Below are 24,570 nucleotides of genomic sequence, written 5' to 3'. Positions count from 1 at the left end.
CAAAAAAAATCACGGTTTTAGTAACGCAGTAACGCAGCGTTCCTACGGGAAAGTAACGGTAATCTAATTACCGTTTTTGCAATAGTAATTGTGTTGTCTGCAAACATTGCAGTCCATGGACACTCGTGCCTGACCGCAACTGTAAACCTGTCCATCATCACTGCAAACAAGAATGGGCTCAGAGCTGATCCCTAAATTAATCCTACCCGCACCTTAAATACATCTTACCATCTCACCATGTCTTCATACATGTCCTGCACCACCACCGTAATGATCTTAAGAAGAAGAAGAAGAGGAAGAAGAGCCTTATGTTTGACACCCCTGAACTAGACGTGTTTTGCAATTTCCTTAGGGATTACATAATTTCCTTAGGGATTACATAATTTCTTTAGGGATTAATAAAGTATTCTGAGTCTGATTTTTCTACAAACTACAGTACCCATCCTGCCTCTCGGGGTGCGTGTTGACGTCACAGAACATCAACAACTCACATGTGGCCTAGAAGGCGCTGTTGCGGTGCTAGCAACAACCGGGTAATGTGGAGCTGACTTCCCTGCAAAATCACCATATTAATAAAGATATTGAACAGCTTCACGCATTTTGTTCAGAGCTATACCTGAGCCGGCATGCCTCCGAAGAAACCCGCCCAGCCCGGGGGAAATAAAAAAACTCAGGAGAAGAAAAAGGAAAAGATTATTGAGGTAAAAGTTACACGAGTTAGCGTGTCGTTGATTAACCCCAGCTGATAAGCTAGCATACGGCTAACCGAGGCTATCGCAAGTGCTGACAGGTGAATCGTAAAGTTGTTCTGGCCTCTGGGCAGTTGTCAGTGCTTTCTAATTGTTCGGTCCATATTTCCAAGTAGTTAGTAGTATTCTACTAAAGGCCCCTTCGGGTATAGTTAAACCTAAAGCTAGCTGACTCTCGACGAAGGCATGCAGCTAACCGATAAAGCTAAGCTGCTATCAGGGCCGTCCCGCCGCATGAGCAAGTGTCCACAGTTATTGCTTTAGGGTTAATATCCCCTGTTGAAGACGCATGTAAGAACTACAAACATTATGTTAAAGCTTATGTAGTGTTTTATGAGGTTTTATTCATGGTTTTAAACACAAACGGGCACGAAGGCGCAGAGTGAAAGGCCTGTTTTGTGACCGGCCTCAGGACTGCTCAGGAAACACATTTCAGTCTGTTTCAGTGATGTAAACGGGCTAGAAATGAGTAATTTCAAGCTCAATTTGTGTGTATTTAGTTTTTCCTGAAACAACACTTAATGTTATCAGCGTCTTCCGGTCGCTTACATGTTTTCTGTTGTGGTTAAGTTTAGCAGCGGGGATTTCAAGTAAATTTTGAAAGGGGCGCAGATTGTGCTCGAAGTTTTTAACATGCAACTTCATAATTCAGTTTCCTTAACACCAGACAAGCAACTCTTGCTTTCAGTTGCAAAGTTTTTAATTTTACAACAGAAAATGGTGTTGAGCCAGGCTGTAGGTGTGACTTTTGTTGTTGGTAAAATAACTATTTAAACACATAGATGAGCCACATATTGCACTCTTGGTTCAATACCACCTGTTAAAATCAAAGCCTACTGTTATGGTGGATGGTAAATTGGGCCTGTGGGTTTTTAATAAAGAATGAACGTGAACTAAATAAAGATGAAACTTGGGATGAGTGCTGCAGGCAAGGTAGTGCCTAAATAAAACATTTAGACACAGAGCGATACAGTGCCGCAGAAGGCCAGTCATAGCCTTCAGTTCTAATCGCTGTGAAAATTACCCTGAATAATGATGTTTAGTGAGCTAATTTTTATCATAGCTGTATGTCAGATTTTGAACAAGTGTGTCAGTATTTGTTGAGTTAGACATGCATTTATGATCTGTTCCTTGTCGATAGTCTAACTTTTCACAGACTTGGTCTGCCTAGACAAATTTTGGTTTCTCTGAAATCACTAATCACTGGTCTCATGTTGCTGTTAGTCGAGCCAAAGAGAACAGATGCCTCACCATTATTTTAAAGGATCTATGCAATAAAAGCAAACTTGGAGGTTATGCTTTGCATAATGAGCCTAACAAGACTGAACCAAGACTACAATCTCGGTTTTGGTTGTGTAATAATTTTTGCTGTGATATGTACAAAAAAAAATCAATTCACTCATTCTTTAAACGATCTTAAAACTTTAGAGTTTTCACCTGACTAGCACACTTCAACTAGGTATGGTAGTTCTGCAGTGGATGGAAAAGGGAACCATGGCCTGATATTGCAGATGTGTCAAGTGGTTTTCACTGTACTCCTTGTTGTTGTGATGTAACACTCACTCAGGCTTTGTGTTTGGAATTGAATTATAATAGTGACAATTAATAAAGATGTGTTTGGGCTCTTGTGTTTGTTTGTTTGGTTTTTATAGGATAAGACGTTTGGTTTAAAGAACAAAAAAGGGGCCAAGCAGCAGAAGTACATCAAGAATGTTACTCAGCAAGTCAAATATGGACAACAAAGTGCCAGACAGGTTGGCGAACTGTTCTTGCCTTCTGTATTTCTTTCTGCCTTCATCCTTGTGTATCTTCTTAATCCTTAAGCCAAACATTCTTCTCTTACTTTTGCTCACTCTACTTGCTGTCTTCCTTAAATCTTTTGTAAGTAAGATAATCTTTAAATGTGGCTGAATTTGTCGTGTTTAGATTGCCCAGGCTGAGGCAGAAAAGACCACCAAGAAGAATGATAAGAAGAAAGAGCTGGATGAACTCAATGAGCTTTTTAAACCTGTAGTTGCTGCTCAGAAAGTCAGCAAAGGTAACACACAGCATGTGACACACAGGACATGAATCATTTGATGTGTTAAATTTGATAAGAAAAGATGATTGATCTTTTTTCTCTCTTTATTTCCTGCAGGTGTTGATCCAAAGTCAGTGCTGTGTGCGTTCTTTAAGCAGGGTCAGTGTACTAAAGGAGACAAGTGCAAGTTCAGCCATGATCTATCCATGGAGAGGAAATGTGAAAAGAGAAGCGTCTATGTGGACGAAAGAGATGAAGACCTGGAGAAAGGTTGGTAGACATCACAGTTAACTTGTACATATTGAAAGGGTGTTTATTGCTGTGTGATATCAACATCTGCATCATGATTTCTCTTAGGAAATCTTTGTTATCATTTTATATTATTCAGATAAATTAAGAAGACAACCATCTGCTAAAAATGTAAACAGCTTGATTTGATATTTAGTTATGATTACATGGGTCTTAAGCCTACTTTATGGCAGCTTTGTTTATTTTTCCTGAATAAAATAGTCAATATTTTCCCCTGTAATGCAAATAAACCTCATTCTGAGTTTATTTCAACTACTGATATCTGGACTTAAAATTCAGTGTGAACACTTAATTAAATTAACCAGGCCTTTGCCTTATCTCCTTTATTGACTTTACCTGGACGGGTGGTCCATCATGCCTACCATGTTTGTTTGTTTTTCCTTTGAAAATTAACTGAAAGTTCTGCTACGTCTTACTATCTTAGAGCCCCATCCTCGTACAAAAAAGGCCAATGTGAGCTATTTTTATGAGCTACAGGAGAGGGTGTTGGGCATTTTAGTGATTTGAATTCATACCCCATGCTGAAAGACTGTGATGTGCTGCTTTCAGACACTATGGAGAACTGGGATGAGAAGAAACTAGAGGAAGTCGTCAACAAAAAACACGGAGAAGCTGAGAAGAAGAAAGCCAAAACACAAATCGTAAGTCTGTTGTTATGAAAAACAATTAGTGAATGAAGACAAGGAGCTAGATATTTGCTGGTCGTCTGTGTTTTCATCAGGTGGTTTAATGAGAGTGTGGGAAACAGACTTGTTTATGTGGTAAGGTGAAATGCAGGGAGTTCAGGATGTTTGATGGATAAAGAAGAAGCAGAGAAAACCAAATCTAGGAAAAAAAAAGTGCTTTTTTCCTTTGTTTGTTTCCAAGAGTCTTTTGGCTCTAAACAAAATTCCTCAAAGACAGTCCAGCTAACAGTTCAGTCAACTAATACCAATAATAATACAAGATTTTGTCTGCTTTACTGTTGCTAACTCACACTTGTTTGTCTGCAGGTGTGTAAGTACTTCTTGGAGGCCATAGAAAACAATAAGTACGGCTGGTTCTGGGTGTGTCCCGCAGGGGGCGACAGTTGTATGTACCGGCATGCTCTGCCTCCCGGTTTTGTACTGAAAAAAGACAAGAAGAAGGAGGAGACAGAGGAAGAGATCTCGTTGGAGGAACTTATAGAGAGTGAGGTAAGGATAACTACAACAGCGTGCTTTAGGGAACCTTTGAGGTGAGTAACAGCAGCACAGAGTTCAACTATTGAAAGAGATGGACTGGAAGGTGTAAAAGTGAGGCTGCTGTCTTTGGTATTGCTGATATGCAAACCATTTTTACCATAGACAACTTTGCACTTTTCTCCTTTATCTTCAAAAGGCTGGCTCAGCCTGGTGTGGAGGTTCACGTACCAAACAGAAGCTGTGAAACCTTTACGTGGGTGCTGAATGATTAAATGCCTCAACTAATGCTCCAAGTAGGCAAGTCAATAGGAGAGCGGTAGTCCCAGGGTCCACTGGTCAGTTGTTGCTCGATATGGTCCCATTAGACCAAATTGTCATTGGTTATACAATTACTAGTGTTACTTACAATATAAGAAACAAATCATCTGGGATTGAGCCGTTGTATTTTTTGCAGCTAGAGGAACAGACTTGGTATGACCCCACCACTTTGATCCAGACTGACTGACACCATGTTGAAGAAGTCACTGCATTTTGTTAAAACTTTATAGCAGTTTCTGTTGAAATCATGTTGGACAGTTTAACTATTAAAAAAATGCCATCTGAAACAGAAAGCTAAGTTGTCTGTGTTTAGAGCTTCTGCCAACATTCACGTCTCCAGCTTAAAGCTTTAAGTGTGGATGTTATCACTACTGGTGTTTCTGTAATGGCACACACATCACAACCAATAGCAGCAGCCTCACCTAGTCCAAGCTGAGTGCAAACATGTATCTGAATCAGTTATGATTTCTTAAGAAAAGTACGTTTCAAATAGTTTAGTCCAGAGAGACGAGACTACGTATCATTGCAGACATCTAGACATCTTTAGTGACAGCAGTGCTAATAAATGTGAGCAAACTATGTGACCTCTGCAGGGTAGTGGAACGATGTTTAAACATGAATACAAAACCGCTTAATGTAAATTGGTGTCGCGGTCAGTGCTGCTGTTTTGGATTATTTTTGAATGTGTTACTTAGGATGTTTGCTAACAACTCAACATATGTAATTATGAAAGTAAACTATTTCTACTCAGTATTGAAAAACAGCAAAACTTGCTGTTAAGAGAAAACACAAGCTAAGACTGAGATATTATAATTGACTGCTAAGAAATGTCTCTGTCTTCAGATGTTGTGGCCTCATGCTGTTACCTCAAATTAATTAATTTAAGTGCGGAAACTGAGATTTCTTTCTTTGTCTCTCTCCAGCGTGCAGCTCTGGGTCCAAATGTCACTCGGATAACTCTGGAGACTTTCCTGGCTTGGAAGAAAAGGAAAAGGCAGGAGAAGGTTGGACACATTCAAACATTGTAGTAGCATCAGGTTGTCAGAGCCAAGTCTCCACTTTTTCCCTGATATTATTAAAGACTTGATGACTCGGGGGGTTTTCAATGACTGAAATCATTAAAGCTTTGTCAAATATTTTTGTCATGATATACTTGATGCTTTTGTTTTATCAGGTGGACAAAGCAAGGGAGGAAATGGAGAAGAAGAAGGCTGATTTTAAGGCTGGCAAATCTCTGGTGGTGAGTGCAGCTGTTGTGAAATTTCACCTTGGCAGCGGTGCCAAAGCAAAAATGTCTAAACGCAATTTGTATTATTATTTGTATTAATTATCTGCAGGTGAGCGGCCGTGAGGTGTTCGAATTCCGCCCAGAGCTGGTTGATGATGACGATGATGAAGCTGACGACACTAGATATGCCGACGAAGAAGAGGAGGAGGAAGAGGTAATTATGAAATTTCCAGCAATTGCATAATGCAATAAACTCACAGATTTGGTTGGAGGCAGTTTGAAAGAAGCTCTGTGTTTTAGAATAGACAAAAACCTCCCACAGTCTTGTTTCTCTGTAGTCTGTGTGTGAGTTTATATTGATTTCAGCTCTGTGGCTCTCACACTTGAAATGAGATGTCCCCGCACAATAACCTGTGTTTGGTGTCTAATATAGTTTGCGTTGTTGGTATGAAATATAAATGTTTTGATGTTGGCATGCAGTGTGTTGGTGTTCCCACTTCAAGCGATTTATTTTAGTTCCTCTGTGAGGTCGGTGTAGTCAGGCAGATATGTTAAGGTACTGATTTATACTGGAAAACAAGCATTCAAATATGAAGCCAGTATTTCAGTATTTTATAGCTGGTGAAAAAAGACTTATAGGGGAATAAATATTAATATTACTGATAGTATTAATGATAGTTGAACCTTCTTACCAGTGATTGGTTGAGCCATGCACATCTGTGCCACATATCAAGACAATGTCAGTGTTTTCTTTAATTAAATCAGCACATGCAATTCCCTTTTTGACAGTTGTCTTATTGTTGCCTTTCCAATGTAGTCACAATGGTTTATGCTTCCTAGCTAGACTAGTATTCAGATATTTTCTAATTTTATGGAAAAGGAAAAATGTATACATCAAAGATAAGAATTTTAATATAACTTTTTTTTCTTGCAATTTTATTTGGACACTAGAGTTTTTCAAAATTCACATTTCCAGCCCTTCCACGTTTTTTCTTTCTTTTCTAACTTAATGTTTCTCTTGTTTTCTTTTCTTTCTTTCTTCTTTTAAATTTCAGATTGATACTACAGGCGTCCAGGACATAGACTTATCTCGCTTTGTTCCACAAGAGGTCGACAACACAGGTATTACTGTAGCATCCACGGACCGGTTCACCTCTAGGAATAAGACAGAGACGACGGAATCAGACGACGGTGAGAAAAAAAACACACTGGTCAAAGTTTATCCCTTTTTTGTAAGAGAACAAACACAGTACTTCTGAGTACTTCTGATGAACAAACGTCAGCTGTGTGATTAGCATTTTTTTTCCCCTCCTGCTTGCAGAGGAACAGCTGAACGGAGCTTGTGGTGGCGCAGAGGCCAACGGGCTTTCAGAGGAAGAGGGCGGAGGGGAGGACGGAGGAGGGGAGGATGAAGAGGAAGAGGAAGTACCGGTAGATGAAAACCTGTTCACGGGAGAAGATCTGGAGGAGCTCGATGAAGAACTCAACACACTGGCGCTGGAAGACTGATGAGGAGGGAGCAGGAGGTAGAAGTCAGATGGACTAAGTGGCAAAGGGATGGACTGATGGATGCATGGAGCTAAACATCAAAGAGACCAGACGTTTGAATGATTTTAAGTTTCAGAGACTCCAGTAATAAAGCCTGATTATATCTTGACATCACTGCCTGTCTCTGCCCTCTCTGTTTTCACCGTACATCATTCTGTCCTCTGGGTGTCCAAATTTCCACAGCAGGGCCAACTCCACGCATCTCTGCTGAGGAGAACTTGGCTGTGGTTACGCACTTTTTGTTGCTTGACAAACTTGATGGCTTACACTGACATTTGGCAAATTAGGCTTCAAGTGTTTCTCTACTCTATCAGTAAAATATTGAATATATTGATTTAAGGGAAGTGTATCAGATTTAAAATTAAAGAGCTATACCTGTTAGACTGTATTATTAAACCAGACTTCAGTGGCGAAGAAGTTATACAAGTGGAAGGTGAACACAACTCACCTGCTCTCATGCCAAAAAGCTTTAGTTAGGAGATGCACTTTCGTCATTCAAGTAGACATCGTTTTCCCTTCAACAGATCCATTATTTCATTTAGCTGAGGTCACAGCTCTGCTGAAAAAATCAATCTTATTTTTAGTATTTTTTATTTTTTTTTTGAAGGAAAGGTCCAAACTGAGCTTCTTAAATGTCAGCTCCCTGATCTGAGACCAGATTTGTTCCCAGTGCCAGCCTGGTATTGTAAATAATGTTCTCATGAGTTGCCTAAAAATAAAATAAAATTACTATACATCCAGTGTCCGTCTCTTTTTGGATGCCATTGCTAAATAGCTTGATGCTGTTCCTTTTCTCTGTTTAACACCCACATTTCACTGATTATTGTCTGCTCGCCTCCTGTTGTGTACCATAAAATAAAAGCCGTGTATTTTCAGGGTCAGCTTTACCTTTTTAGACCCTCTCTCTGGGCTAGGACCGGGATAACACACAACCAGAGCCAATGCTGAGAAGAAAAAAAAAAGATTTGGAGGTCTGTAAACCAACTACCTCCACTCCCAAAGTCTGTGGCCCCAACCGGTGGTTTTAAAGTTGATTAGAAGAGTTATACTTTATGCCAAACCCACTCAGTTATTTATAATATCTATATGTTGAAATCCAAGATTATCTTGTCTCCTGTTATGGCTTAAGAGCAAAGTGCTAATTAAGAAAACATGTATTTCTGAAAATGCAACCTAAGTAAAAATCCACACAGGTTATTAGTGTCAGATATATGCACATGGGTGAATAGCCAAGTCAAACAGGGCTTCCCCCTTTAGAGCATCAGAGGGACACTGCAGGACAAAGACTAGTACAACAGAAGGAAATAAAGACCCAGTATCCAGATGGTCTCCGGGTCATCATCACATATTTTTTTTAAAAAGTACAAACTGAATGCATGACCTTTTAATTTAGCAAGCTTCTTAGCATAACAGGAGAAATGATGCTTTTATAATTTATTTTTTATTAGCTGTTCAGTTAATATGTTGTAAAAGAAGAGATGAGACAGACAATGTGTTCAACTATATTTTTATTGACAAAAAAAAAAAAGTTCACAGTCATTCAAATAACCACCTTTTAACCGAGCCCTGCACAGGCTACAGAGCATACCATCAGACAAATAAGGAGGACCAGATGTGAGCTACAAACTGTCCACATCCAGCTTTATAAAGCCTGTTTTTCACAGCTTATCAGTAAACTTGCAGTAAAATGCTGCACAGTGCCCGAACCATGAGACTTCTCACGTCAGCGTTTCTTAAATCTGTTTCTTAAATAATCTGTTAAATCAAAGAGCAGTGTCGAGGCTGACATTTTGCACTTAGAAAGCACGAAAGTATGACACTGACCACAAACTACACAATTGCTATTCACAGACTGTTTACGATTAAGACTTCAGTTTATTAGTGTTATAACACTGGAGCGTCCTATCAGTGAGTCGCTGCAAGGTCACTGACCGGGAGTAAGGTCAGACAGGTGTCAAAGGTCGTGTCAGAGGTCGGGAGAAGGTCAGGTGTCATTGTGTCATGGCAACAGTCGCCTGGGGAACAAGAAGCTGCAGTGTTATTCACAGGAAGAGAAACGACTGTCATCAGAAACTTCTTGACATCTTGTTAGAGTGTCGCTTTCGTGACTCATGAGGAGAGAGCTTCACAGGAGTGCACAGGTGGGTGACGTGAAGGAGCTCTCACACAGTTTATTTAAGTTGCAAATAAATCATAAAGGGCCTTCGCTGTGGGTAACATTGAGGTTAAATATTCTAAACTCTAATAACCTGCAATGGAAGCAGAGTAGGGTGCAAAGCTTTATGTATAATGATATAACTTTCTAATGATATGATTAATAAATACTCTTTTACTACTCTGAATTCTTTTAGCTTATAATCAGGCTTTGAAAGCCTTCAACACAATTTGAAGACTCTGATCTGTGTTTTTTTGCTTTACTGACCAGACTTAGTATTGCAAGGACACTTGTGTACAACACATGCTGTGACATTGCTAATATATCAGGAAAAATCCAGAAAGTTGGTGTTTCCTAGTGTTTTATTTCATAAATACTTTGTTGTCTGTGTAGTGCTTCCTAACGTTTTCTTTTTGCACGTCTACCTGCCTCCATGATACCACCTGTTGGATCAGACATCACAGCACTGCAGCACTTTCTTCCTTGTGAACTGATGAAGTAGCACTGGTCCTTTGTAGTTGGTTAGCCTGCCTATACACTGAGCCTTTCTTGTCCCTGAACAGACCCTGACAGGTGATGTGGAGAGCCAAGAGTTACACTTGTTTCCCACTATTACGCAGCTGAAATTTGAACTCCCAGATTTTTCAAGCCGTCACCTCACACTGTCCCTGATCCTTTCCCTTTTTGTACTTATTGTGTTTATATGCTTCATTTTTGCTCTTTTGTCGACGTTTGTTAAGAGCGTCTTTACTTTGTGGTCAGTCAACACATATACCCGAAGCATCTGACACTAGAGCACGCACACACACGCGCACACACACACACACACACACACACACACACACACACACACACACACACACACAGGTGTTGGATTAAATAAATCAGAATTCCTAATCAAGAATATAAGAAATTATTCTCGTTGGCAGTGTGTCTGATATTTTCTTAAACAAACATGTAAACAGACAAATTACGTGTACAGTGTATATATTTTGTTGCCAAAATACTTCCAATTGCACATACTGGTGAGCCTGCAGCAGAAGACTGCACACTTACCACTGGTTCGTGTCATGTAGGCTTCAGTAGGTACGAGGACGTTTATGAGATTCCTCTCTGGGAGGATCAGCCAGCATCACCTTCATCTTTACCCCGTTAACGACGCGTCCGTGGAGCGCTGCCATGGCCTCGTCCGCACACTGACAGAGATGAACACAGAGATGAAGAAGAGTTTGAAGTTTACTTACATTCTATTCCTTCATTAATAAAACCCACAAGTTTATCCTCAATCTGAGCTTTACCTGTTTATCTGCATACTTCATGTATCCAACTTTCCTCCCTGGAACCAAGTGGACTTCAATGAGGGAGCCAAAGCGACTAGACAGACAGACACAGGGAGGCACAGACGAACAAATAACATTTAATTGTAAAGCAGGAACATTTTCTAATTCTGTCTGTTTGGTTTAATAGCAGCTTTACTCTGTTATTTAAGAGCACTTAGCCTGATGTTATCATCCACAGCAGTTTGCACTGATTGAGCCAAGAGTCGTGATCAAGCAGACCTTTAACCGTCCCGGTAATGCACTGTTTTTTTTTTTTTTACTGTTTTGTGACAGCATGTGTATTTAACTCATCAGCATTTTCTGAAAACGTAGTGATTGAGTCAGACCACAGGGCACTTACCAAAAAACATCCTCCAACACATCGGGGGGCAGCGGGGAGGGGCTGAACACGACAAACAGCCGCTCCTTGGTTTTGCTCTCAGGCGGAGCAAGCTTCTTCAGCGACGGCAGGTTGGCGTCGGTCTGAATTCGAGAAACTGACGAGACAACAGAGAAGCCCTGGTACATACCAACACAGAGAACACAGGATCAGTAATTTTAATGTCACATACTGTTCACACACTGCATATCCCTCAGAAAAGGAGATTCTAGGTTTGATCTGTTGAACTACTTTTAATCTTTATGTGAGCACAGATTTTTAAAAGATAAGCTAATAAGAATTAAAATATAGCTTTTTTTTTAGAAATTTTCTTATTATCATTGCTAAAAAAACATCTGAAATGTAAATAAAATGTGCAGAGTAACAAGACGATGACCTGACACAATTTTGTAAATCAGATGTTGAATTAATGACTCACAGGTTTCATCACTTGGCTGCTGGATGGTCCGTTCCAGACCGCTGACATCATCTGTGCTGCAACAAACTGCATGGCCATCCGACCTACAGGACTACACACAACAGCAAACATACAGGCTGTTTCCAGCTGTGGACACGATGGGAAAATTAAGTCTGCCTCAAGCACCCAGCACAGAGGTGCACTGGTCGCTTGTAGGGCTTCGTCTACATGTTATAGCTAAATATAATCACAAGGGGGCAGTGTTAAAAATCTGTGCAGCAACTATAATGAGAGCTACTCTTTTTCATGTTTGTGATGTTAAAGACAGAAGGTGTTTAGAAGAAGAGTGTTTAAAACACTGTGTACTGTGTAGTAGTGCATGCTACTTTAATCTCTGATGGCTTTTTGTGCTTCTTCCTGTATTGCGCTGTATTCTACTGATGTGTAATTTTCATGTTCAAGCCAACTTGAACAGGAAAGGAAACACTGGTCCGTCCTACATCGCATAGTTAGAGACGCTGAGGCATAGCATATTGAGAAACAGCAGGGGGAATGACAGCTGTGCATCTCAGCCCCAGTTCACTGTCACTATATAGTCCACAAGCACCAAATTTAATATCCTGGCCAAGTTAACTAGATCCATATTGTTCAGGATCGTCTTCCGCCTGTTCTTCTGATGTCTTTTACTAGAGAGAGTGTGAAGTTCATGAATAATGTGAGTGTGTATCGCTAACAGCTTTGAGATCACGTAATATTTAAAAAGGCAGTCACGGCACTCTGAAAAAACACTGCCCGGTCACTACAACCCACAGGGGACAACATTCACCTGTGAATATTTAACAACAAATAAAATGTGGCCAAGAAGGCATGCAGACAAGGTCACAGTTAATTATCAGTGGCATTTTCATTCCTATCTTTTAATTTATGGATATATAAACTTTAAAGGGTTTTTCTTCTCTGAGGCTCCAGTAATTTGTGACCCTTCTGCAGGCTCAAAGTTCAACATATACTGTTGTGTAGTTATGTGTGCATTGTGTGTATACCTGCCGCGGTCCTCGCCGTCATCAACAAAATTTACAGCCAGTCTGTTTCCAGGTGGATATTCAAAGCCATTTAGCTTTTCTCTGGCATAAAGTGCTGACCCAAGATTGCTGTAGCGAATCAAAGCATGGCCTGGAGGCAGGTGACACGCAGCAAAGAAAAGGTCAGAGTGGAATATTTTACAGTCATCAAAATAGAATGGACCACATCAACATCCACAGAGAACCGATACTGCAAACTAGAGTAAAGCTGATGTAGTGTGTAAAATAACCATCAGCTCCATCCAGTTTTTCAAATGTGAGGGTTTGCTCCTTTTAGCCATCTCATATAATCACAAATACAATATTTTTAGTCACTCTGTCACACTAAGAAAACATTCATGATTAAAATCTTGTCACATCTGTAGAGGATTAAATTGATAACATTGGTGGCTCTATGTTCTGTAAGAGTTTACTTTGAGGTTACTGTTCCCAACAATCTGCTCAGTGTTTAGTGATTCCTTGGCCCAACAGGTGAAGTTGGACAGTTACCGTCCCTGAGCCTCATTCTGCAGATGGTTCGTGTTAAAAGGGGTTTTTTTTCTCCTCAATGCAACAGATTCTGACTGCTGTAACATGTTGGAGGTATATAAATAACATTGAACTGTTAACCTTTGTTCATTCCGTAGGCATCCCTCTGCAGCTCGCAGTACTCCATGCCAGGTATAATGTCAAAAAGAGAAAAAATCTGCTCTTGATTGAGTGCAATGCGCGTGGACACAATGAGACAGCGTGTGAAATCACCGTGGCGGTAATCTATGACTGTGTAGTTCCCAGGGTCGCCTATACAGAGAAGAAGGACACCAGGGTCAGTACCAAGACAGAGGATAATACTAAGACCTTTACCCTTTCCTTCCTGTGGTAGTAAATTCTGATGACAAAGAAACTCGTACCCAATGAGAACGTGTACTGGTTCATGGATTCAGAGCCGCCAGCATAATCATTTCTGGCTGCTGCTCCTCCAGAGCTGTAATCTTCTGTTGCTGTCGATTTGCTTCGAGGCTCAGCCAGAATGGCCCTGTAGGCTAATAACATCATTTCCACAGCTTTAAATCATAAACATGCCCTTTACTAAGTGTTAACAGAAGTGAGAAGTCACCACAGCTGTAACCGTTCACCAACCATTCTGTATATTTGATGTTCATACTGCTGCTTCTACCAGGATTAATGAACAAGTAAATGAGTTTGGCAGACCTACCTTTGTCGCAGTTCTCTATGGCGAGGGCAGCTTGGGAGGGTTTGTAGTATCTTACGTAGCCGAGGCCTTTACTTTCTCCTGTAAACTTGTTTTTGATGATCACACAATACTCAATATCCCCATACTCCTGCAAAACAAAAAACAGAAAGAATCTAAATGAGCATTTAGGGGTGTCAGCGAGTTCTAGAGAGCCTCAATTAAGATGGCCTAAAAGAACACACTATATACGCTAAGCATAAGTGGTCTGTATATAGTTAAAGCATGTTTTTTGTTCTTACTTAACAGAAGTTTATGCATGTTCCTGTTATTTTTAGGCCATTTGATAGACAAATATAAATATATTTAGCTTATAGCAAAATACTTTAATCACAGTCCTGGTGTAGGTTCTTTGGTAGATGGCCAAAACCTCTTTGGGTGAGCACAAAAATATTTTTCATAAAGGAAACACAATACTGACATTAAACAATCAACGCAATTTCCGTTAGACACATACAAAACACAGGCAAACATAGAGCTGCAAAACCACAAAAGAAGAAGTATTACTTTGAATGTTTCTTTGAGGTCCTCTTCTGAGAAGGATTTGGGGATCATGACAAAAATCCTGGTCAGCTCCTCATCCTCAACATCTCTGTGTCTCGTTGATGACCGTGACTGGGCTATAAACACCTGAAGAGCCAACATTTGCAAACAAAGAGACACAAATGATGCATTAAAATAGCGGACGATACACGTTAATTGTATATTTTCGAAGAAGAATCGCAACTATGATATTTTCTTATGTAAAGTTAAGAATAAGATTTATCCCTAGCCAATAAATATTCCATGTTTTGTCTTCTCAGTTCCAAATATTTAAAATTTAAACAGCATTTTGCACAGAAGAGTGAGATTGTAGATAACTGAGGTTACGTGAACTGAAAGCAGCTAACGATCACGCCCCTTTAGCTTGCTAGCTATACGCATATTATAAATCGACAGTCTGAACTGAAGCAGACAAAATATAATCTTTTTGGAGACCTAACCATTGACATTACCTTCACAGGTTTAGTCCCTTCCACCAGGACTTTGCCGTGCATTTCTTCCATGGCCAAGCAGGCCTGAGAAGACTTGGCAAACTTTATGTAGGCAATGCCTTTGGACTCCTTTGTCTGCTTGTCTTTGACAACCCAGACCCCCTGAATGTCCCCAAACACGTAGAAGCTTTCCCGCAGCTCATCTTCAGTGATGGACCGACTCGTCACCACGAACAGTCGGCTGTTGGGAGGATCGTCGAGGTTTTCGGGCACCTGTTTGGAGGGATACTCCTCCATCTTCGCTTCCCTGTAAACACTAGCGATGTGTCGGTCGCGAACGAAATGGCTCTTAGAGCCGAATCTTTGAACGACGTGAATGACGCGAGCCGGCTCCTTATCGCAAGCCATGGGTTTTTTTTTTCTTTCTCTCATCCTCTCTGGCACTTTTTTTCCGCTTCACTCAGCAGCCAGCCTTGTGTTTTGCGCTGGGAAGAGGGGGGAGGGGCGGTAGTTACACAGTAGCACAGGAACAGAGCTTGAGGGAGAGACAGAGAAAGAAAGCCAGGGACAACAACTCACATTAGAAAGGTATAGTAGTCATCCACAACTATTTTCAGTTGCGGATGATAAAGGATTCAGAAGGTTTATTCATGCAGGCCTATATGACAGAGAGTGTGCATCTTCTTTTTGTTTTCATATTTTAATTTATATTTAATTGTGTTGTGGTTTGCAGTGTTTTGTGTTGTTTCATTTTAAATTGGTTTGAAAGGAAAGGGCTGAAAATTTAAATAGTTAAAAGTTGAACTGTGACTAGTTGGTTTTTGTATTATATGATTTATTTATTACATTTTATGTGGAGTGAATAAATAAAAGTATATTTACGGTGGCCCCTAGAGACAAAGCATGTACAAACTTCAAAACACGTACAAACCCTGAAGCGCGTACAAACTCCAAAACACGTAAAAACTCAGAAGCACGTAAAAACTCCAAAACACATAAAAACTCAGAAGCACGTAAAAACTCCAAAACACGTACAAAACACAACAGAAGTGCTCCAGAATGCTAGGCGCAGTTTTGAGCTTTTGTTACCTAGAGGCTACACAAGCCAGCAAGTACCAACGATCGGATTTGGTGTGTGGTAGTAACAGGTTAATGAACTTTTTTTTTAAATTATTTGAATATATATGAGTGCTTGTGTATAAATACACAAACAATACACATATGCTTTCAATTGTGTAATTTAAGTGATCTAGGTAGCTCTGTTTTGGAAGTTCAGTTAACGCTAGAAATGTGTTTTGGAGTTTGTACGTGTTTTGTCTCTAGGGGCCACTGTATATATTTATATATAAACATATATAAATAAAACCATTTTTTTTTACATTAGTAATTCCTTTTGTGCATAATTTTATTTTATTGTTAATAATAAATTAATTAAAGCAACAAAACAACCTGAAGAGCCGGTTCGGAGCCGAAAGAGCCGGCTCTTTTTAGTGAGGTGAGCCGAAAGAGCCGATTCTCTAAAATGATCCGGAAATCCCATCACTAGTAAACACAGCAGCGTTGCTTGCAGTTGTTAGTGCTGCCTTTATGTGCTCCGCGGCAATTTTTAAGTAAATTATAACGCTCTTGTTATCTACGTGTTTTGAAAAAAAAACTTTTGGAAAAGTAAATTCCTTCATTAACATTATTTAGATTGAGACTTAAAAATTCACGACTTAGCGCTTGTAGTAGCCATTTGCAAGCATTTGAAAACGTTATGAATCAGAGAAGCAATGAAATTGAATCGTGCATAGAGAATGCTTATAAGGCATGAGATTAAATCTTGTTTTAGTACTTTTGTTTTAACTCTTTAAATATTTAGAAAGTGAATTTCTTTGTTCGCTGTCAAATGAGAACGTTAGAGAATTAATTGTAGAAATTCCGACAGTTTTAAATGCATCCGCGGCGCTCATGACACGTATTTGCGTTTACTGCCCTCTGCAGCACGGGAAGGAGAAATGCAGGTGTTACAAAATACCCTGGTCTTACGAAAAGATGCTGCAGAGAGGTTTTGTAACTAACACATTAATTAACATGAGTAATGGGACTTATCACCAAACGAGAACCCCTGATGGTTTATTAATCCTATTAATCGTGTTCTATAAATACCTGACACAGGATTACACTCATCAGGGATCAGCTGTGAAATAGTTACCTGAGCTCTTTCTGTCTGCCTCTGTGTGTGTTTGTTTAAAGAAATAAGAGGGAGCTAGCCCTTCGTTACAGATGATAGAGTTAGTCACATTCGTGCTGGGGACAGGCGACCAGAAAAGTTGTGGGACTATATCTATAATGTCAGACCATGATTTTTAAATAAAACACGTGCTGTTAAAATATGATGTGCTGCACAGGTATTATTTTTGAAAGCATCCTAGTTTGCATGTGTGTGCGCGCGCGCGCGATCGCTGGTGTCTAGGTGTATTTTTAGGCGCTTACAGGTCACGTGCTGAATGACCCTTCTAAGCACAAACGTTTAGATTTTATAGCCGCTTTCTGTCATAATAGTGTTCCAGTTTCACATGTTGTGAATGTTGATCGCTATATTTCTTTGTGTTTAATAAAACAAGTCTTTTTTACTATCCTGGGGACACATAGGGTCACCTTGAGAAAACACTCAAGGGTTACCACTTAACCTTTTTATTTATTTATTTTTTCCATTTTCTTTTGTCTTTCATGTTTAATATAAATATCATTTAGGCACATAAATTTCACTTCGCGAGTGAGGGTTCATTTTGGGATAAGGATGTAGAGTACAAAAGGCAATGTAAGAAACTACAGATAAGTAGAAGACATAAAAAGAAGAAAATATAATTTATTTAATAATTTGTAAACATTATGCGCACATTTGGTTTGTGGGGAGTACATGTACCTAAGTGTGTACGATCATTGAGTGACTTATTAAATTACGTGTCAGTTTTGTTAAATTAAAAGGCTATCTTTGGTTACCAAGTTAAACGTGGAGTACTTTCGGTTGCCAAAATCCTTCACGAAACTTCTCCAGAAAAGCAGGTTCAGTTTGCCCCGTAAAGGCTCTGGAGGAAATGCGACAAGATTCTTGGGACCTGTGCTAAAACTCCCTTTCGTTTTCTTGCTCTCAGCCTCGTCGCCTTGCGTGTACACACATAACAAGACTTGCTGCGTTCTTGGTAAAACCTTACATTTAGACACGACATTAGTGTTTTCTGTGTTTAAATTGTATTTTTTTCATAAAAAGTAAACGACTTCTTTATATAAAAGTAAAGCTGTGACATGGATGAGGATGCATATTGATATTTTGTTCTTTACTATTTTTCTATTTATTTATTATTTATTTATTTATTTTTCTTCTACTGTACCTTTCTGCTGAGTGACTGTCTTCTGCTCGTCAAATACATTTCATTGCGATGTTGACCTTGTGCTAACTTGTATAGGACAAATAAAACTGAAAACAAAAAAACATAGAAATTATACTACACCGACACGTAATGGTTAAGCGGTAATCTCGCGGCACGTGATTGGCTGTGATGACGTCGAAAGCCGGTGCCTCTAAAGTGAAGTGACCTTCTTTGCGACCGTCACAAACCGCTTGTCGGCCGAGGCTGAGACGGTTACTTACCTACAGTAGAGTATTTTTAACCCGACATCTTCTCATAAAAAGGTAAAATTTCATACTTTATAAATGTATTTACAGGGGAATGGAGATTATATTATAAGTAACAGGATATGAGTCGCAACAGTAGCATGTAGCGGGAGTTAGCGCCCACGTTGGTGAATAGCCCGGTTGTGTTCTCATTGCGTTGCCCGCTATGGGGGAATAATAAGGTAATTTAAACGTTATAGCCATTTTACTTGGACTCTTGTGTGATTTGGGAAAACATTTGGGCAACACAGCAGCTTTGAAGTGCAATTTCCGTACGCCGACATTGAAGCATCCTTGACAGCCCCGGTGGGCGACCCATACCCGGCTTATCGTACTACTAGCATGATGGTCGGCCCAAGCTGAGTTCAGGCTGAGCTTGAGTCAGCGATTCGAAGCGTCAAAATCAGGCGAAAATGCCACGTAGACCGCGAATACACGTTGATACTTGTTGTAAAGGGTGTATGCCCTTGATATTACGTGAGGGGGATGCCATTCAGCCGGCTGCCGCCATGTTGGAGGCTACGCGGCAAACGATGTGGTGCGGTTCGTCTCTTAAGAACTAGAATGAGAAAATTAGCCGTTATGTTATGTAATTACTAAAATACTAGCCGTTTAATGATAGCTGATAACTAAAATGTTGATTTGTAGGTGGTTTTAATGAAAAGGGGGCGGTAGAAGGATTTTGGGGGACCGGGGGTCATGTTAGTGGTGTTGCACTAAAATGTTTCCCCCAGTGATGATAGACCATCATTTTTAACCTCGAAACTCAAAGTAGAAGCGACTTTATGGCAGAAACACCGGTCGGATCTCTGCCACTGGTGCTCTAGTAATTACAGCACGTTTTCCGCTAAGCACATTAACCTTGGCTCCCCCTCGGTAAACCTTTTGCCTCATGGCGCAAGATCATTAAAAAGGTCCTCCTTTACTCGCCAAACCTGGCAAGCTGTCCCCCCTGGAGTAACTCGAGCTGAGGCCCTTCGTGGCTTGCCCAACGTGTTTTAAGGGCGGTGTAGTTTCGGCTTCCTGCGCTGCTTCTCTGTCAGCTTTCCGGGTAATCTCGGCGTCGTGCCAGCGCACAGGGCAATGCGATCACTTACCTGAATGCATTGTAAAGTTAGAGCCAATGATAAAGAAATGGTAAAAGTTATGGAGTTGTGTCCTTAAGTGACCTTCACAAAATGGCGCTGGGGTCAAATTAGAGCTTTAAGCTTCCTAACTGGGCTATGGATAGAAGACAGTCTGATGTATTTAAAGAGCCCTTCATAATTCTGTATACTTTTACTTTTTAAACTGCATTTTCATCTCATTCTGTTCTTTTTCCTGTTGGCTTTGTTTCTCCAGTCAACTATGGGAGACGCTGAAAAGGGAAAGAAGGTTTTTGTCCAGAAGTGTGCTCAGTGCCACACAGTAGAGCAGGGTGGCAAGCATAAGGTGGGCCCCAACCTCTGGGGTCTGTTCGGAAGGAAGACCGGACAGGCAGAAGGCTTCACTTACACAGACGCCAACAAGAGCAAAGGTCAGTTCACTGGGTCTCTGAGTAGATTATAAATACATTTGTATGCTAGATATAGATCACCAAAGAAGGGAGATTGGCATTGTCTGAAATCTAAGTTATTTTAAAGGATTTTAAATTGATTTTCGGGGACTTTCTCTGGAAACTGCCTCGCTTGACTAAGTGTGTAGACAAAGGACAATGACTTGCATCTAAACCTCTATGTTCACAAATGTTTTTTTTTTTATTTTATTCAGAAGTCTTTAAAGGGCTATTTCGTGTTTATATGTTGTCTCAGTAGCTTACAAGCTAAAGATTTTTTCTGTTTTTTTTAAAACCATTTTATTAATTTTAATAAGGCAAAGGATTCCCATTTAAGCATCTATATTAAAAGTAGTCAAGCTTTTTTTTTTCTTTTCTTTAGGGCTTTAAAAGTCTCATATCCTCCTCCGTTTTCACATTTTGAGGCTTGCAGGTGTATCTCTGGTCTTTCTCACTCTTGAAGTGAAGTTAATAAAATGATCTCCTGTGGCCCTTTTTGGAAGAGTGCCACATCTTTCTTGCCACTGCCTTGGATGCTCTGATGGAAAAAAAACCCAAAACAACATAACAACCTGCTGAGGTCGTTATGTTATGCAGTGCACATTGACTATAATGGTGTTGGATTACTTGAACATTTCTTTCACATTTTGCAAATGACAAAGCCATTTTAGGTTTCATAAAAGGTCTCATGACACTCTTTCACTGTGCACACAGGCCTAAAGATCCCTGCGATTTTTAGCACCCTCGCCATTTGTTTTCTCTATAAATCCTGCTGAAGCTGGGGCCAACACGCTCAGTCCTTTGTGTAAAACTGCCCCTCTGTGGTGCTTTTCCTTCCTTCTGTAACTTTCCCCTCCCAACTTCAAACTCAAGAAGGGGCAGGTGTGTGATATCAGTCAAGATAATGGTAGATGCGATAAAGACGTGTTCTCGTAGCTTAGCAACAGTAAGCGCTTGAGAGAAGTACTCTTAAAGGTTATGGGTGTTTTCAAGGACAGATCTTTAAAATTTCCGCTATTGTCTCAGTGTGACTGTTTTGGCATCGCAGGCTGCTGACACTAACAGATATCCTGTATTTGTGGTGAAGCAGTATGTCATCTGACAAGCCATCAGATACTTAAATATTTGGAGTACACAAACAGTTTGTACAATAAACTATTCAATTGCTACAAGACTGTTTAGAGTTGTAACAAGTCTCTAGTGTGATTCATTCAGAAGAAGCAGGCAAATGAGTGGGACGTGTTAGGTGACATTTATTTTCACCTCAGTTAATTCGTTTTGAGTCTAAACTAGACTTATATAAATGGCAGCTTTAATTCCTTAATTCCTTTTTTTTCTTAAAGATTGTATACAAGCTAAATGCTTTTTATTAATGTGGCCTCTTTAAAGCCACACATTAAACTGGTCACTGATACTTGGCGTCACCTGCTTGCTACTTGACTCATTGATGACCATTTTCCCTCAGGTATCACTTGGGGTGAGGACACTTTGATGGAGTACCTGGAGAACCCCAAGAAGTACATTCCTGGAACCAAAATGATCTTTGCTGGCATCAAAAAGAAGGGAGAGCGCCAAGACCTCATTGCATACCTCAAGTCAGCAACATCATGAAAAGATCACTGAGATCACAATATTTAATGTAATTTTAATGTTTTTCTCTGCCAATACACATTAAATATGATTTTATGTTTAGCCATTTGGACAGACGGTTAATGTATATTCTCAGACTGGTGTTTGCTGTAAGTTTCACTTCCTGTTAAGGTCAGATGAGTTTTTAGCAGCTGTTCAAGTGACCAAACATAAAACCAGAGTCCTGTTTTCGTTGAGTCTGTACGAGTACATACTAATCACATTATTTAAAAAATCTCTTGGGAGGATGGGTCGTCTCTCATTCTTTTCCATGACAACATGTGTCTGGTATTTTTGACTAACAGAGTTACCATATACTTTATTTTCAAAACGATGAATAATAAAATTCATCTAATATCAGCTACATGAAAGTGAAACGGCAATGAAGCCTGTGTGGAGTTTTGGTGGAAACTGGTGCTGATTTTGAATCTGCCCTCAGCATTCATATTCAAGTTGTGAGTGTCTGACCTTTGCACAAATGTGATTAAAGACTTCTACCTGCTGTGAATGCTCTTAGTTTGTTGTGGACTGAATTTGGGAAATACTGCTTTTGTTAACACTCCTGAAACTGCCCCTCTGAGCTCCTGTTTTTACCCCCTGCCTGTCATCAGGCTCCTTTGAAGTTTTTAAAGATTTCTTGCTAAAGGTGATGTATTTATCTGCCTCCTTACAGCCAAGAATTGTGGGGTTGTATAAATATTACATTGATGCCTTGAAACCCACCACTATGCGGAGGTACAGTGAAATCAGCTGGCATACAAGCATCACGAGCTAATATTGTGGAGTGACTTTATAATGTAGGGAAACTATTGTGGGCACCATCTGGACTGAAGGAAGATGTTATTTACCTGGTTTCACAGGCAGGACAGAGTTGGTTTAATTTCTTTTACTGTAATCGGTGTTTGACTGTAATGTGGTAGCTGAATGTTGTTACAGACAAGATGGTTAAGGATCAATTAAAAGAAAACGTACAGACATGTAAAAACGACTCTTCATTTCATGGTGTCTGTCAGGAGCTGACAGCTTGTCCCTGCAGCCGGGTGATGTTCTGCTCTTTCAAAAATCCCTCCAGAGTAAAGGCAATAAACATCACTGGTCTTATCAAACCAGTAATTTTTATTAAAGATAAGACCAGACTAATTTTACCGTCGCCTCAGCCGATTTGTTAAACAAATATGAAGCCAAGCATGACCCTAAATGTGGATTTGACATTTTCGTGTTCAGTTAATCTTAAAGCGAATTAAAGACGCTGTGGTGAGCAAATATGTGTAAATTTTGTATTATCAGTGTAGTAAGGTACATCTGCTACTGTAATAACACTATTTGGAGTCTTGTTTCCTGTATATATAAAAAAAAAGAGCAGATTAGACATTGAATATATCCACTTAAAGTAACATTTTGTGGTGCACTCCCTGTCTCTTTAAAGAGAGTTGAACTCTCAGTCATACCCAGAGGGCCGCTCTTGCCAGTAAGGTGTCAGTTTACTGCTCATGAAGTCATTCTAGAAAGACAGTCAGCTGATGGCAGCCCAGGCCTTGCTTTACCTCTGGATCAAAGATCAAGTAAGAGCAGAGACGTGACTGGATTTGTCTTCAAACAATGTCTCTGTATGCTGCCTGGAGACAGAAGGCTGAGTAAATTTAGTGTTTGAACTCTTAGGCTGTAAACTCATTACATTATTTAAGGATCTAGTTTATGGAAAATCTAATTAGAAGAGCATTTTCTTTGCCCGTATTACACCTCTCCATAAACTATGTTGGTTTTGAAAGAGAAGCTGGGACACCCAGAACAAGTTGATGAGGATTTGGAGAGACCTGCTGGCCCATGAAGATAATACACAACAAAATGCCTTTTATGATACTTCATTGTTGAAAGATAGAGGGGCATAATGTTCTGAACCTCAGATGGAAATAAGGTAAGGCAGAAAATACCAAGCCTCTGAGAGGCTGATAGGTTCAATTTAATGTCACAATAAACCTACACATACAAATACATCTTTAAAAAACAAATAAATGAAAAGCACAAAAGTGATAAAAAATACACTAATTCATCATCAATTCAGGACAGTCATGCTGATAAAAGACAGCATCATTGTAAGGAAGCAGTGATGTGTGAGGGGCAGAGTAGGCAAAGGGCTAACAGGGACGTGTACTGTTCAAAACGTGGTTTTTATTTTATCTACAAATATGAAAACAATCATATCAAAAACACAGCAAAGAAAATAAGTTGTTCTAAGAAATAAGTATAAAGGAGTTAGCAAAAAAACCACAAAGCATAACAGACTGTAAAAGAAACAGCCATAATAATAGAATTGTATGTAGCTCAATAAAATAGAATTCTTCATCAATATACTTTGAGGTTGTATTATATTTTACAGTGCCCACCAGGGGAGGGTCCAACACTCAATTAAATTCTGTTTCCATGGCACCAACATAACGCCACAACAGCCACCTCAAGTTTCTTTGTGTTGTAATGCAAAGATCCTGCAATATTAGATAATGAGACAATCCTTTATGAGCAGCAGTCGCCATGATGGGAAGGAAAAACAATTCTTTACTAGGAAGAAACCTCTGGCAGAACCAGGCTCAGGGAGGGAGCAGCCATCTTCACAACTAGTTGGGGGCCGAGGGGGAAGAAAATACAAAAAACAAGACACAGAGAGACAAGAACACAATGCAAACTGTGAGGCAGAGTGAATAACATGCAGTACTAGCACATAAATCTGTCCCTTGCGCTGCTGTTTTCACTCAGTTTGAGCTTGTGACCCTCTCCACTTTAGAGGATGTGGTTCGCCATATTAACCCCACAGGTTCCCCACGGGATCCTGTCCCTCCACAATTCTTTAAAGAAATTTTT

At 39.9% G+C, this 24,570-nt stretch overlaps 3 protein-coding genes across 5 annotated transcripts; 2 read left to right on the top strand and 1 right to left on the bottom strand.

Moving 5' to 3' along the window:
• The first annotated feature begins 489 nt into the window (after nucleotides 1-489).
• On the top strand, nucleotides 490-8,069 carry zc3h15 (zinc finger CCCH-type containing 15). The gene is made up of 11 exons (XM_084948124.1): nucleotides 490-701; nucleotides 2,402-2,503; nucleotides 2,676-2,787; nucleotides 2,887-3,039; nucleotides 3,628-3,719; nucleotides 4,071-4,253; nucleotides 5,483-5,563; nucleotides 5,734-5,799; nucleotides 5,897-6,001; nucleotides 6,843-6,978; nucleotides 7,109-8,069. Exons 1-11 carry the CDS (start codon nucleotides 627-629, stop codon nucleotides 7,294-7,296), a joined length of 1,293 nt encoding a protein of 430 aa, XP_084804250.1. The 5' UTR covers nucleotides 490-626; the 3' UTR covers nucleotides 7,297-8,069.
• Nucleotides 8,070-8,825: 756 nt separating this feature from the next.
• On the bottom strand, nucleotides 8,826-15,395 carry rbm45 (RNA binding motif protein 45). Of its 2 annotated transcripts, XM_084948122.1 has the most exons (11): nucleotides 14,915-15,394; nucleotides 14,427-14,549; nucleotides 13,884-14,010; nucleotides 13,579-13,710; nucleotides 13,298-13,468; nucleotides 12,650-12,779; nucleotides 11,628-11,718; nucleotides 11,171-11,328; nucleotides 10,789-10,864; nucleotides 10,547-10,686; nucleotides 8,826-9,350 (listed from the first exon to the last, which is right to left on the bottom strand). In XM_084948122.1, exons 1-10 carry the CDS (start codon nucleotides 15,323-15,325, stop codon nucleotides 10,570-10,572), a joined length of 1,536 nt encoding a protein of 511 aa, XP_084804248.1. In that variant the 5' UTR covers nucleotides 15,326-15,394; the 3' UTR covers nucleotides 8,826-9,350; nucleotides 10,547-10,569. The 2 variants fall into 2 exon arrangements, with proteins under 2 accessions (XP_084804248.1, XP_084804249.1); XM_084948123.1 differs by having other exon boundaries at nucleotides 8,826-10,686; nucleotides 14,915-15,395.
• A 3,038-nt stretch (nucleotides 15,396-18,433) lies between these two features.
• On the top strand, nucleotides 18,434-22,699 carry LOC146375271 (cytochrome c). 2 transcript variants are annotated; one of them, XM_084948125.1, is made up of 3 exons: nucleotides 18,434-18,569; nucleotides 19,893-20,067; nucleotides 21,551-22,699. In XM_084948125.1, exons 2-3 carry the CDS (start codon nucleotides 19,899-19,901, stop codon nucleotides 21,694-21,696), a joined length of 315 nt encoding a protein of 104 aa, XP_084804251.1. In that variant the 5' UTR covers nucleotides 18,434-18,569; nucleotides 19,893-19,898; the 3' UTR covers nucleotides 21,697-22,699. The 2 variants fall into 2 exon arrangements, with proteins under 2 accessions (XP_084804251.1, XP_084804252.1); XM_084948126.1 differs by lacking the exon at nucleotides 18,434-18,569 and adding an exon at nucleotides 18,656-18,733.
• Nucleotides 22,700-24,570: the final 1,871 nt, after the last annotated feature.

This window comes from Perissodus microlepis, chromosome 13, assembly GCF_051167445.1.
Source record: "Perissodus microlepis isolate ML-2025 ecotype Zambia chromosome 13, ASM5116744v1, whole genome shotgun sequence".
Lineage (NCBI taxonomy): Eukaryota > Metazoa > Chordata > Actinopteri > Cichliformes > Cichlidae > Perissodus > Perissodus microlepis.
Note: the sequence above shows the minus strand (reverse complement) of the source record. Positions and strands in the feature narration are given on the sequence as shown.

Bases quoted from the DNA above. Each gene is read 5' to 3' on its own strand.
- zc3h15 (XM_084948124.1), top strand. From the start codon at position 627: ATGCCTCCGAAGAAACCCGCCCAGCCCGGGGGAAATAAAAAAACTCAG. The intron at 6,002-6,842 runs GTAATTATGAAA...TTTAAATTTCAG, and splicing joins AAGAAGAGGAGGAGGAAGAG to ATTGATACTACAGGCGTCCA. The intron at 6,979-7,108 runs GTGAGAAAAAAA...TCCTGCTTGCAG, and splicing joins GACGACGGAATCAGACGACG to AGGAACAGCTGAACGGAGCT.
- rbm45 (XM_084948123.1), bottom strand. From the start codon at position 15,325: ATGAGAGAAAGAAAAAAAAAACCCATGGCTTGCGATAAGGAGCCGGCT. The intron at 14,011-14,426 runs GTAATACTTCTT...TTTGTTTTGCAG, and splicing joins ACCTCAAAGAAACATTCAAA to GAGTATGGGGATATTGAGTA. The intron at 11,329-11,627 runs GTGAGTCATTAA...GGTATGTACCAG, and splicing joins GCAGCCAAGTGATGAAACCT to GGCTTCTCTGTTGTCTCGTC.
- LOC146375271 (XM_084948125.1), top strand. From the start codon at position 19,899: ATGGGAGACGCTGAAAAGGGAAAGAAGGTTTTTGTCCAGAAGTGTGCT. The intron at 20,068-21,550 runs GTCAGTTCACTG...ATTTTCCCTCAG, and splicing joins AGACGCCAACAAGAGCAAAG to GTATCACTTGGGGTGAGGAC.